This window comes from Aspergillus puulaauensis, chromosome 3 (assembly GCF_016861865.1).
Source record: "Aspergillus puulaauensis MK2 DNA, chromosome 3, nearly complete sequence".
Classification (NCBI taxonomy): Eukaryota; Fungi; Ascomycota; class Eurotiomycetes; order Eurotiales; family Aspergillaceae; genus Aspergillus; species Aspergillus puulaauensis.
Genome location: NC_054859.1, coordinates 2,120,238 through 2,133,199, shown reverse-complemented (window position 1 = coordinate 2,133,199; position 12,962 = coordinate 2,120,238). Strand labels below are relative to the sequence as shown.

Genomic DNA, 12,962 nt, shown 5'->3' with positions numbered 1-12,962 from the left:
TACGTCATTTAGTGTAGACGTAGACAGAGCCATCCCGCACGGTGCTGACGGCGATGCGCCAGGCCCCAACACGCCCCCACTCAATACTTGGACTACGATATGCTGAATTCTGGATGAAAAACAAACAACTAAATCTCGCATCCATTTGGATGGTCATCTGAGAAGATAACAATGCTGCTGTTCATCACGCCATTTTAACGCGGAGGTTATGAATTATTTTTACCAGATATCCTAGGCCCTGGGGACATCTTCACGCATGACGGAGCTTCTGTACACCGCGCCTATGCTATACGAGAACTTCTTGAGAATATGGGTGTGGAAGTCATGGTGTGGCCACTATATTCTCCAGATCTAAATCTACGAGCACCCTGACGCCTGCCCTCCTTGTTTGAGTAGGTGAGCAGTGCCGCCCTGAACTCACCTGGCAGGGATGGGGCAGAAACTTGCCTGACCAGCATGTGCCTAGGTCAGACTGTCTAGTCCTTCGCGCCTTGGCTGTTTCATATTCCGCATCTGGTATCCACGTTGGCTTTTAATTCGCTATATTATATAGGCTTTTATATAGTATACTCTGTAGCTGATTATTCATGGCCCAATTAATCCAGAGTAGTGAAGATATAGAAGAAAGCCGTCTCCAAAGCAGGAGACTCGGCCAGTCATAACAGAGAGGCGCTGTTGTATGAAAATGCATTCTACGCATGGTGTACCGCTAATCTGAGACCCTCCATGGCCCAATTGGGTTTCCAAGCCAACGGGTACCGTCAGGAACTTGCTCTCCCCGCATGGCCAGAGACAGCGGGCCAACTGTTGCTCCTGATCCAACGACCGTCGCGGGCAGTGGGATCGCAGCAGGGCCCAAGGTAGCTCCATCTTTCAACGTCACCCGATCCAGCCGCATCAGCCGGTCATGGAACAGATGGGTCTGCAGCACGCATTGACGGTTGATCGAGACCCCGTCTCCCAAGCTCACGAGCTCGGCCTCGGGGAAACGATGTGTCTCGCACCAGACTCCTCTACCAACCGCAGTTCCCATCGTGCGCAGCCAGATGTTCAGCAGAGGGGTGCCGTATAACAGGCGAAGCATCCATGGCAGGGCCAGAGATTCAACAAAGGTCAGAGCCAGCTCGTTTCGCCAGACGAAGGAACTCCATAGCGGGTGCTGATGGCCTGCTGCGACATTGGGTATCAGAGTCCATTTGGCAGCTGTTGCTATAAGGCACGACGCGACTCCTGCTGTAAATAGCAACACTCCCCCGGAAATGATCGCAATGGTCAAGCCCCAGTCGTCCAAGACTGCGATCATGGCTGCCACAAGGAGTTCTATTAAGAGCGCCGAGATAACCAGCGGGACAACCCGCATCGACTCGACTGCGCCTCTCGCGATCTTCAGTCTCAAGGGCGGATCAAAAGACAGTCTCTCATCGGGGAGCTCGTCAAGACGACGAGGAATGGAGATGGTCGGTCGTCCGAGCCAGGATGAACCAGCAGGCATTTGCGATGGAACCGGGGCACTGCCCAAGACGCCAACCAGTGACTCGTCTGGAGTCGAGTGGTCTGGCCCGACAATGCCAGAGTTGCCAACGAACGCCCGCTGTCCTATCGACGAGACACCCAGTGCAAGCTTACTCCCTCTGATCTCGAATGGCGCCAGCAGCACATCGTCTGCCAAGAACGACCCATCACCTGCATGGAGGAGTGACGGTGCTGCTACTATAGTTGACGCTTCGACACCACGCCCAACGCGCGCGCCTAGTATGCGAAGCCATGTCGGCGTCAATAGGCTGGCGTAGAATGCAAAGAGGCCAGTCCGGGCATCGCTCATCAGCCGGTGTGTCAACCACGCAGCCCAGGCGTGTACACCGTGGCTGGAGAAGATGCCTGGTCTCATGTACCTCGCCACGAGTCGAATCACGCCTGCTACTAAAGCTGCATAGGAAACGACGCTCATCACGGTGACAGGTACCGCCAGTACTACTGCATTGAGGATAAAACCTTCCGAGGCTCTGTTCCACAAGATATACGTGCAGAGTACCACTGCAGGCACGGCAGCTATGGCCGGCAAGACTTCGAGAAGCAGTAGAGTCAATGTGTAGCGCAGCTTTGCCCAGGCGCCGTCTCGCTCCGCAGTGTACTGTTCATCATGACCAAAGCCACCTTTGACAGTCCCTTCGACGCAGACCCCCGGCTGCACTTCAGCAAATGGCTCGAGGATAGTTCCCGGCAGCAATGAGGCCCGGGCACTCACTCGAGCGCCGGTGGATATCTCAATGGTCCCAATCCGTAGAACATCCCCGTCCACCCAATGCCCGGCGAGATCTGCCTCGGGTTCGACGACGCAAGACGCGCCATAGCTCGCAAGGCCGGTGACTGGCGGTAAGGCATGGAGCTGTGCACTCGGGTCTACGCGACAGCCAAGCAGCCAGGCGTAGCGGCGACACCACTGCGTACCGATGATGGGGTTAATCCCACTGATGCTCACAAACCGTTCAGCTGCCCACAGGCGAAGATGCACCCAGCCTCCTCGATGGTAATTGCCTGGGCGAACACCAGCAACAAGAGCTCGTGCAACAATCGCCGTGGTCAGCACCCTGCCGGGCATGGTGATAAAAAGCACCCAGCACATGAAAAGCACCCAGCTTGGAATTGAAAGGCTCTCGGCCCAGCCAAATGGGCCCATGAAAAAGACCGCCGATTCCTTGAAGAGGCCCATCACGACAAACCAGCGGGAGCTCTCAAACGTGAGCAACACCACGAGGAACCCGAACTGGAGATAGCCAGTCCGTTTTGGCGTTGGCTTCACCACACGCATGCTTTGGCGGGTGCTTGTGAGCTGATCTACTCGATTCGCCATTTCGAACAAGGTTGGGTGGTGGTAGATGTCAACGACCGGAAAGCTGGGACAGCGCTGGCGAAGCAGCGAAACGAGCTGTGCTGCAGCAAGACTGGTGCCCCCGATATCGAAGAAATTGCTGTCGTCCTGGATAGATACTCCGAGGACTCTCCGCCACTGCTCAGCCAACCAGCCCGCGCTGCCTTCGAATGCTGTTTCGACTGATGGGGGCGGCCACGGCAACGCTGCACGATCCACCTTGCCAGAAGCCCGCAAAGGCAGCTGCTTCGAATTGGCCAAGAACGGCACCAAAGCCGCCGGCAAGCGGTCTCTTAGAATCTCGCGATCAGCCTTGCCAGCAACGGCATCTCGAACAATGTACCCGACAAGCAGCGGCGTCCCCGTCTCGCTTCGACGGATTGCGCTCGCAGCAGCACTAACGCCAGGAAGCATCATCAAGACGGCGTCAATCTCACCCAACTCGACCCGTCGACCTCCTATCTTGACCTGCTCGTCATCCCGGCCAATAAACACCAGTCCCTGCGGATCCGCACGAACCAGATCCCCAGTCCGATACGCCCGCGGCCAGCCGACAGATGGCAGCGGTGCGAATTTGACCCTGTCCTTTTCAGTATCCAGATACCGAGCCAGGCCCGCGCCCGCGATAACCAGCTCTCCAGTTTCTCCCCAGGCCACAGGTTCACCGTCGGCCCCTATGACAGCGAGCTGCCAGCCCGCCAACGGAAGCCCAATGCGAACCAACTCCCCCGCCACCAGGGGCGCAGCACAGGAAACCACCGTCGCTTCCGTCGGGCCATATGTATTCCAAACATCCCGTCCTTCACTCGCAAGACGACCAGCCAGCTCTGAAGAACAAGCCTCCCCACCCAGTATCAACAGCCGGACACTCCTCAGAGCCTCCGCCGGCCACATCGCCGCCAGAGTCGGAACGGTCGAGACAACCGATATACAATGTCGAGCTAAAAAGACGCCTAGGTCCACGCCTGCCTGGACTAACGCGCGCGGCGCCGGGACGAGACATGCCCCATTCCGCCACGCCAGCCACATTTCTTCGCAGGATGCATCGAACGCGACGGACATGCCGGCTAGGACGCGGTCGCCTGGGCCAATGGGTCGGTCTTGGAGAAATAACGACGCCTCTGCGTCGACGAATGCGGCGGCGCTGCCGTGCGTGACGGCTACGCCTTTTGGTTTTCCCGTTGAGCCGGAGGTATGGATGATCCAGGCTGTGTGGGCTGGGGTAGGTTTTTCGGGTTGAGATACAGGCAGAGAGGTCTGGGGGGTTAGTTGGACTTGTAGGCCGTCTGTCAAGACAGCACACACGCGCGCTTCGGCCCAGACTGTATTGGCTCGCTCGTCTGGATCGTCCGCATCGACAGGGACATATGCTGCCCCCGCTGCGAGAACAGCCAAGATACTCACGTACAGGTCGACGGTTCCAGAGGCCATGCGGATGCCCACATGATCTCCCGCTCCGATATGAGATGCGCGCAGGGTTGCTAGACGGGTAGTAATCTCTTCTTGCAGCTGGTGGTAGGTAAGGCGTGTCTGGCCATTGTCGATGGCAAGGTGTTGGGGATGGGCCTTGATGGAATCGTCCAGAATGTCGATAAGGGTTCGGGCTGTAGTAGTTGGTTGGGAATTGTAAACGGCCAGTCCTGGTTTCTCTACCTCCCCTGTGGGCAGTGGTTGGTAATGTCTAGAATGAGGCATGAGTGACAGCTACTGGTAACTGACCTAGGTTTCAGATTGCAAATGTCCTTTCTTCTGCTATTTCATTTTGTTATATTTTCCAAGGCACTATTCGATGAATCAGCTGCCACTCTCCATATCAGATTCATGAGATATATAGCCTCCTGATATGTACCATGTATCAAAATTCAATAGTTAGTTATCAGCAACCCACCCGCCTTGCTAGAGTGTATCATAATTCAGACCATTCTCGGAAAACTGATATCACACAGTTTATAGCCTGTGGATCATTCAACAGATCCGGACAATTATTTATGGCCATTCAAATACTGGCCGGTACGCGTGTCTGGCTCTGACACTTACTAACTGGTTGTGCCGACAAAAGTGTAAATCCCCCTGAGCTGTGCAATTCTGAGTATCTACTATCTACGCGCCAGGATACTAAGTAATTTAATTAATTACTATATTATAAAAAGTAGCTACTATCTTTAATCAGTTAGTTAAATAAGGTTAGTTAAGTAACAGGGCTAAATCTAGCTTATAATTTTAGCATTTAATAAAAATTAATCTTATGTATTAGGTATGCCAGGGGGTTAGGGTTTAAAAGACTGTAGCTTAACGACAGAATGGCCTTCCACTACCTACCCGTCACGGAGAATACGTCACTTTCTAGTTTCTATGAATGTAAAAGTGCTCTAAAATCTACTGTTCTTACTATTGGAAGTATATAGTTCCGCTGGCTTCCTAGAAATGAGTGATCTATCACTAAACCAAGCAAGCACAACTTAACTAGTATCTAGCCTTAATAAAAATCCCTTCCATTATTTCTCTATTCTTATAAAAGTCATTACCCTAGATTTCAAGATTTCAAGATATATCTTTATAAACATTTAGACCTAGAATCCGTATCCTAATGATAATGATTATACCTCGCGGGTCTACCCGTAAAACCAGCTTATACGATACTCAACGCGGTTTTGTGTCTCGATAATCACAGGTATCTAACGCATTGACGTTCCAAGGGGCGACGGACCCGGAATGATGCCTGGAATGTGCTGTTGACACTTCGATCTGGGCCATCGGTGAGGATTCTCGTGGTGTTTACTCACTTCCATTGGCCTCAGGAATGCTACGTGCTGGCTTTTTGCGCGCCTCAATGAATGCTTGTGTAACTGATGTGGCATCAGCCCCCGGAATCAGGGTATATAGCTGCAGCTGTGCCTTGCCGACAGTTCATAACTCTTAGCTGTATATGAGCTGACCGTGGGACATCCACAGCTATTGATCTGACAACATGCGCCTCTCAGTTGGACTAACAAGACTGGCAACCTTCGCCACTATATGGCCAGGAATAGTCGGTGCTCAGTCTGACTCCCACGATGATAACTGGGATGTAGACCCAGAGAATATCATCACTCGCGACGTCTGCGTCCTCGGCGGCGGCGCTTCCGGTACATACGCCGCCATCCGCCTACGAGAGCTAGGCCAGAGCGTCGCTCTCGTCGAGAAGCAGGACCACCTAGGCGGGCATACAAGAACATACCACGACCCAGGCACAGGCACGACAATTGACTATGGCGTGTGGGTGTACGAGAACAACACCGAAGCGACAAACTTCTTCGGCCGTTTCAACATCTCCCTGACAGTCCAGGATTTCTCACGGATCACCCAGGCGAGTCAGAGATACGATCTTCGCACGGGGGAAGCCGTCCCACCACCTGCTGGGAATGCCACGGATGCCATGGTCCGTTATGCCGAGCAGCTGTTGAAGTATCCTTATCTTTCAAATGGATGGGATCTTCCTGACCCCGTCCCAGCAGATCTCCTGCTTTCGTTCCGTGACTTTGTCGCGAAGTACGAGCTCGGGGCTGCGGTGGAGATACTCACCCTCTATGCGCAGGGGCTGAGGGGGGACATCCTAGACTATCCCGTGGTGTATATTATGAAGTACTTTAGTCTGGGTGTGCTCAGTGGCGTACAGAACGGGTTCTTGACGACCGCAAACCACGACAATCAGGAGCTGTACGCAGCCGCACAGGCGGAGCTTGAAGAGGACGTCCTGCTAAACAGCACAGTCATTAGAATTCGGCGAGAAGAAGAAGTTGTTGATGTTGAGACCGGTTCCAAGCAGCATCACATCCTGGTCCGCACTGCAACCGGCGTGAAGCTCATCAAAGCCAACAAGCTGATCGTGACTATCCCGCCTACTCTCGCGAACCTAGAAGGTTTCGACCTGGACAGTCATGAAGAAAGCATCTTTGCCCAGTTCCAATACAGCTTCTACTACACAACGGTCCTCAGTCTCCCGGGCATCCCCAGCGACGTCCAGATCGTAAACCGCGGCATTGATACAGAATACAACGTCCCTGTTCTTCCTGGTGCATATGTGTTCTCCCCCTCTGCTCTGCCGGGGGTTTTCACGGGATACTTCGGGGGCGGCGACCAGAACCTGACAGAGGGAGAAGTAGCGGAGCTTATCCAGGGTAATGCGCTCTCACTACAGAATGCCGGGTATGATGTAGAAACTGTGGAGATACTGGCTTACGGCAACCATAGCCCGTTTGAGCTGTTCGCGCCTGCCGAGGCGATTGCCAGCGGGTTCTATCGGGATTTGTATGCGCTGCAGGGATATCGGGGGACCTGGTATTCGGGGGCTGCATTTGAGGCTCATTCTTCGGCGGCGTTGTGGAAGTTCACTGAGACGTTGTTGGTTGAGAAGGTCTTGAGTGGTTGACTGTGCAAGTCGAGGACACCCCTTATGTGTCTAGTCAGCGTATGCTCTTGCGAACACACGTACTTCCTTAATGATCGTCTGCTACAGCCTATGCCCAGCATTGCCACAACTACCCGCCGGGTCTTCTCGATAAAACTGGCAAATACACGCCATGAGATGAGAAACATCTTGCCTTTGAGCTCTCGAGCAGACCTGGTGGAAAGAGCATCAGGTTCGCCATACGTAAAGCCACCATCCCACGAATCGACTGCGGGTGATTGCGGTTAACTTGCGCAGCAGCGGTGGATGATATCGTGGCCGCAGGTATCCAACACCGCTGGAATGAAACCATTCCATTCTGTCAGTGTCTGGATGGCACGGTTCCGAAAGGGGAGAATGAAGGAGAGGCAAGGCAGCATTCCCAAATATTCGGACAGATGTCTCGTAGCATCGTCGGGATTAGCATAGTCAACGCGTCATCAGGCCCTGGACAGGCAAGCCCCAATCCGAAGTATGCAGGGGTGAAGCGTGGTCACACCATATACGAGTATCACTTGCACATTTGAGCTTGAACGTATGAGTCCCCCAACGGTAGCCCTGGCGCGGCTGGGACCAGTTTAGCGATTATGTATTCCATAATGGGTTCTAAGCAATCATTAAGATTGACAAGTACAGCATAGTTATCAACAGCGTCGAGAATCTGTTCAGGCTAATTCTGCCCGTCCTGTTGCCATTAATTCACTCGGCGGTCTCTCCGTCGTTTCCGTTCTCTGATTATCGCTTGACAACTGCGAAACCGTGCCTATTGTCTCTGCCTGAGACAGGCGTGTGAGATGAGGATCTCTAAGCCCAAATGTAGGAAGAGGCGCCATCCCATCCTCACGCTGATTTATCGCAGTGATTTCGCGAATTTCTTTCCGGCGGCTTTTCCGCCGATATATTATGAAGGCTCCTATCAAGAAAGATAGCAGCAGTACACCAAGTGGCACGCCGACGCCAATTCCAACTTTACTCGCTTTTGAGAGACCGTGGCTAGCATTGGAAGTTGGGGTGATTGTTGGTTCTGAACTAAGGTCGGTAGCTGAAGGCGTGGAGGCTTCTGTCGTGGAGGTTTCTGTTTCTGTTTCTGTCGTGTTGGCGAAATTGTACGAGACGGGCGACGGATCATCGGTATATCTCTTCGATACCCCGAAGAGGGCGCTTGTGATGTTATTGCCATACGACTCGAGCTCAGCAGTGAATGGCTGCAGTTTGAATTTACAGCCACTCTCCACGTAGCCTTTGCGGCTCGCCGTCCACACGTAGCTATTGTTGTTGGTTGCTTCCTCTAAATCGATTGTCAGATGTCGTAAACCCTCGAGCAGACATCGTGGCAAACCTCCAGCAGACATCGGATGGGATGGGGACGGCACCTTGTAATATGCGGTTCCTCTTGCCACAGCTCTCGTAGAGCGAGATCACAGGAGCATCAACGTTCCAGGTTACGTTGACCAGGTCTGCGACTATGAACTTATTTTTCGCTTTTGTCGGAAACGTGAACTTTCCTGACATGCTGTGAGGATTCTTTTGGTGGCCGGGGGCCATATGACAGTGAAACAGGTCGCATGGGATGGTGGGAAATGTGTGTCGCAAAAGGGGGGCATTTGCTCTGCTATAACAGACGGAAGGTACTTTTGGTCCGCCGAACGGAAGAGAGCGTGCACTACTCGGATTCTGGAGTCACTCCTCATGAGCCCTGTCTAGTGCCTGGAACTAATGCATCGCTGTCACTGTGGATATAATGGATCATCACGAGCATGCTGTCTGTACATCGATTTCCGCTATAAATACAGGTACCGGCTAGGGTTAGTTCACTACTAGGAAGCAAGAGATAGTAAGCATAAGCAGATGCACATCAAAACACCAGCTTCTTGAAGTTGTTGTGGCGACCATCCGAGTAGCGACGGTAAGAATCCGCTGGGCGAGACCCATACACCGTGGTATCCACATCAGACAGTGGGGGCATAGTTCCTGTACCTTTATCATTGGCAACTAGAATCACGAACAGGTAAGGATCTGACATCCGAGGCTCCGACTCTCCGGTCGCTTACGCTGAGATTGCGGATTTGGCCGCCATAGCCCCTCGTCTCGCACGCATTGCCGATAAACCTTTAGGCATGGATGGCGACGAATTCCTAGATGTTGGGGATGATTTACGCTATGCATCTTGATTCTTGGCCAGGTTGGCTATCCACTTCCGCCATGGTGTGGTCGCTATTAATTGAACTCGTCGCTTCCCTAATTCGGATATCTACTGCTACTGCGCAACCCCATGGAGGTATGTGGATGTCTCTTCGTTATTCTGAAGGACCGCCGAGCAAGATTCCACGTTACGCTGTTCAAACAGCTTACAGCTCGACAGTGGCAGGAGTACGACATCTAAGATAGATAGTCAACTAAGTTAGTTAACTAAACAATGATCTACCTAAGGGGAAGAGGGCATCTAGATATTCTGAAGGGTTTGAATATATAGAATAGACAAATGAGACTAGGTTATTGAAGCTATGATACTACGTATTACATTATAAACAAATCATCTTGAAGGCCAGACCAGGAGGTCTAAAAACAGGCCACGCCTGGAAAAACTAACGCTCTGATCCAGCCTAGCTACATATTCAGCTTTCTCCCAAGACGCCTAGTGATTCAAATCTTGTCCGACTGAAAGAGTACCTACCAATCTTGGCTTACTAATAACGACTTTTATTTTGTAGCCCGAACCTCACCTAGATCAAGCTTGCTATTCTTATCCATATCAAACCTGCGCCGATTAGCAACCGCATTGTTGCGAAACGCATACACATGTATAACTCACGAATAAAAATGGTCGATGTAGGCTTGGTACAAGCTGGGCGATACTGGATGTTCGCGGCCCAGATGCTCAGTCACCCATGCAATATACTCTCCCAAATCCAAGTCGCCTGAACCGTCGGCGTCGACTGACTGGAACAGACTGTCGACTTGTTCAGCCCGCTCCATTAGAAACGGTAGGTCTCGCTTCCTGGAGCTCGGAGATCGGCAATCTATTTGCGAATAAGGTTAGGATTCTGTCTCTAGAGCCTTGTTGAACAAATAAGGATGAAACATACCACAATTGCAGCAGAAGGCATCGCATGGGCCTTTTCCACAGCAGGGAGTAGCCACGGTACCATCTCCGCAGATCCATTGGCCATTGCTGCTCAAGTACTGCGCATCACAGCAGGCTGCTAGTGACACAGCCATCAAATGAGAAAGGAAAAGAAGCCCAATGGCGACGAACATTTTGTTGGAATACGAGAGATAACGGCACGTTTTCACGGGTGAATTCTGGGTGTTGAAGATTAAGTGGCCCAATACAAGGCATAGTATGTATCGGACGGAGTATGTATCCGTACACTTTTATATTTGATTTCTTGCCTACAACATGACATCTATAGAATTCATTTCTTCCGCATAGAACTATGAAAAAAAAAATTACATCAAGACGTTGCGCATCTGATTTTCCATTGACATGGTTAGCCGCATCAGCTGATAACCGGAACCACTGTCCAAAGAGGTGTAGCAAAACCTACAAAATTGAAGACCATTGTTACGGGCTTTTAAAGTTAAGAGTAGAATCCATCCTGTCACAGTAGTGTGCGTTTTCTAGCAGGTATGAAATGATCCTCTGGAAGCAGAGATTTGACACAAACGAAGTTATATCCCGCATTCAAAGAAGCATTCCTGTGAATCGTGCCCTGGAACATGTCTTCCGTCCGACCGACCCTATTACACGGGCGGTAGCACAGTAGAGCAAAAAGGTGTCGGTACAGATGACCATTTTGGACCAGAGCCTCTAACGGCCCAGACCATGTTGGGCCTTGTTGCATGGACAATGCCCCAGGGTTCCGTCCGCAGCAGGAGTCTGACATCACCCATTGTACATCTCTCAAGGTATGTTTTTTATTTATTTTTTTACTCGGTGTTGTTTTGGCGGTAGGCCCTTGTTCGGGCTTGTATGGCTTGAATTGTAGAGTGACTATCATAACCAGCATTAACCAGCATTAACCAGCGCATCATCCAAAGCCCTAATAGAGAGACGAGTGGCCAAAGACAAGTCCACTAACTTGCCATGGCATGATCCAGCAGTATTAAATTAGGATATTCTTCCCCCTTAACATTTACCCGCGAATTCCTAAAGCATCTCCAATTGCAAATGGTCTCTTCCAGCTTCTGTCTGTACAAAGGTCTCTCCAATAACCTAAATTGGGCCTTTCCTGAGTCGCCATACAAAGTCCATTCGGAAGATAGCTGTCTGGGTTGGTCTATGGCTCATAGAGTCCCTTCCTCATCGTCACAGGCCTGTCTATCTGCACAACTGCAATCCCCTCCCTCGTCTGCCTAAACCTCGTCGCTCCGTATCTCAAAAGCTCCGCAAAAGTTCCCTCCTCAATATATACCCCCTCACTCTCCTCCAGATCCCAAAGCGAGCCCAGAGCCAGTGTCTTGGTCAAATGTTTCCCATGCGTAACTTTCTCCATACTACACTGCGCCAAACAGTGCCACACGATTGCATATGCCTTCTTATACTCCTCAGATTCCGGATCAGCATCCAGCCGGGTCGCGAGGAGCTTGAACGCGTCTTCGCCCTTGAACCCGATCTTTGATTCAATGCCCCAGTTCTCAGCGAGCGCGTCGAACCAGAGGACATTGTTCATGGCATAGTCGACGCCGCTGAATCCGTCGCCCGCGTCTTCGAGCATTGTTAGCCGCATCCAGGCGACGACTTGGGTGATGTACTCGAAGACCGTGATAGGCGTGACGTCGAACTCCCAGGTGAAGCCTCGCTCTTGGGACGTGGAATACCCTTCATCCAGAATGAAGGCGAAAAGAGGGTTCTGGCATATTCCTTGGAAGCTTGTGCGGTTTCCCCAGACGTGGACGAAGAGCTCGTGCCAGCGTTTTATAAAGGGGTCCGCCTTGCGGCTCGCGATGAAGTGGTTTGCCATTGCTGTGTCGCACATCCAGGGGACACTGATGTTGTAAGGGGTCGAGGGGTCCGCGAGCTGGGACCAGCAGATTCGGTCGAGGGGCCGGATGAGGATGACGCCCACGTCCATGAACACGCCGCCAAAGAGGTAAAGACATGCGCCGCGGAGGAAGTCTGCGCTGTGTGGGCCCACGTAGTGGCCGTCCATTGTGCCCTTGACGAATGTCTCTGGGAGCATTGAGGGTGGGATGACCTTTAGTGCATGGTTGGGCGAGTCCGGGACGGTGTCGAGCACGCGGATTGTCCACGAGGGCCCGCAGATGCGGTGCCAGTCAATGATGTTTCGCTGGCACCATTTCGGCATTGCCTCGATTCCGGCGTGCCAGTAGGCCCAGATGTTCTTCTCCGATGTCACTGGGCGGGGTTCGGAAAGAGAGGCGAGGATTGCTTCGTCGCTGCGGGTGTCAAGGGGCTCGGCGGGCTCGAGCTGGTCTTGGAACTCTTTGGGGATTTGGTACTTTGCGTGGGTGGACATGGTGTGGCTATAGAATGTGATCAAGCGTAGCTGACTGTATACGTGTGGAGGAACCAGGGAGAATGGCTTGATAAATACTATCCTTTACGCCCAGGTGAGGCGTCCCATCTTTGCCAATGTCTACAACAATACTACGTTATAGGCCCAGGACAGGAATTGGCAGTGGAATCTAACTAAATAGGGTTCG

At 52.1% G+C, this 12,962-nt stretch overlaps 5 protein-coding genes across 5 annotated transcripts; 1 reads left to right on the top strand and 4 right to left on the bottom strand.

The window, feature by feature from the left end:
• Positions 1-709: 709 nt before the first annotated feature.
• On the bottom strand, positions 710-4,564 carry APUU_30849S (putative NRPS-like protein biosynthetic cluster; the record flags this gene model as incomplete). Its single annotated transcript, XM_041701988.1, has 1 exon — positions 710-4,564. One exon carries the CDS (start codon positions 4,562-4,564, stop codon positions 710-712), a length of 3,855 nt encoding a protein of 1,284 aa, XP_041554818.1.
• Positions 4,565-5,837: 1,273 nt separating this feature from the next.
• Positions 5,838-7,277, top strand: APUU_30848A (amine oxidase, flavin-containing superfamily; the record flags this gene model as incomplete). The annotated part of the gene is made up of 1 exon (XM_041701987.1): positions 5,838-7,277. The coding sequence occupies one exon, from the start codon at positions 5,838-5,840 to the stop codon at positions 7,275-7,277; it is 1,440 nt and encodes a 479-aa protein (XP_041554817.1).
• A 683-nt stretch (positions 7,278-7,960) lies between these two features.
• On the bottom strand, positions 7,961-8,807 carry APUU_30847S (uncharacterized protein; the record flags this gene model as incomplete). The annotated part of the gene is made up of 2 exons (XM_041701986.1): positions 7,961-8,583; positions 8,669-8,807. The coding sequence occupies 2 exons, from the start codon at positions 8,805-8,807 to the stop codon at positions 7,961-7,963; spliced, it is 762 nt and encodes a 253-aa protein (XP_041554816.1).
• Positions 8,808-9,995: 1,188 nt separating this feature from the next.
• Positions 9,996-10,553, bottom strand: APUU_30846S (uncharacterized protein; the record flags this gene model as incomplete). The annotated part of the gene is made up of 3 exons (XM_041701984.1): positions 9,996-10,053; positions 10,108-10,315; positions 10,382-10,553. 3 exons carry the CDS (start codon positions 10,551-10,553, stop codon positions 9,996-9,998), a joined length of 438 nt encoding a protein of 145 aa, XP_041554815.1.
• A 1,022-nt stretch (positions 10,554-11,575) lies between these two features.
• Positions 11,576-12,775, bottom strand: APUU_30845S (uncharacterized protein; the record flags this gene model as incomplete). The annotated part of the gene is made up of 1 exon (XM_041701983.1): positions 11,576-12,775. The coding sequence occupies one exon, from the start codon at positions 12,773-12,775 to the stop codon at positions 11,576-11,578; it is 1,200 nt and encodes a 399-aa protein (XP_041554814.1).
• Positions 12,776-12,962: the final 187 nt, after the last annotated feature.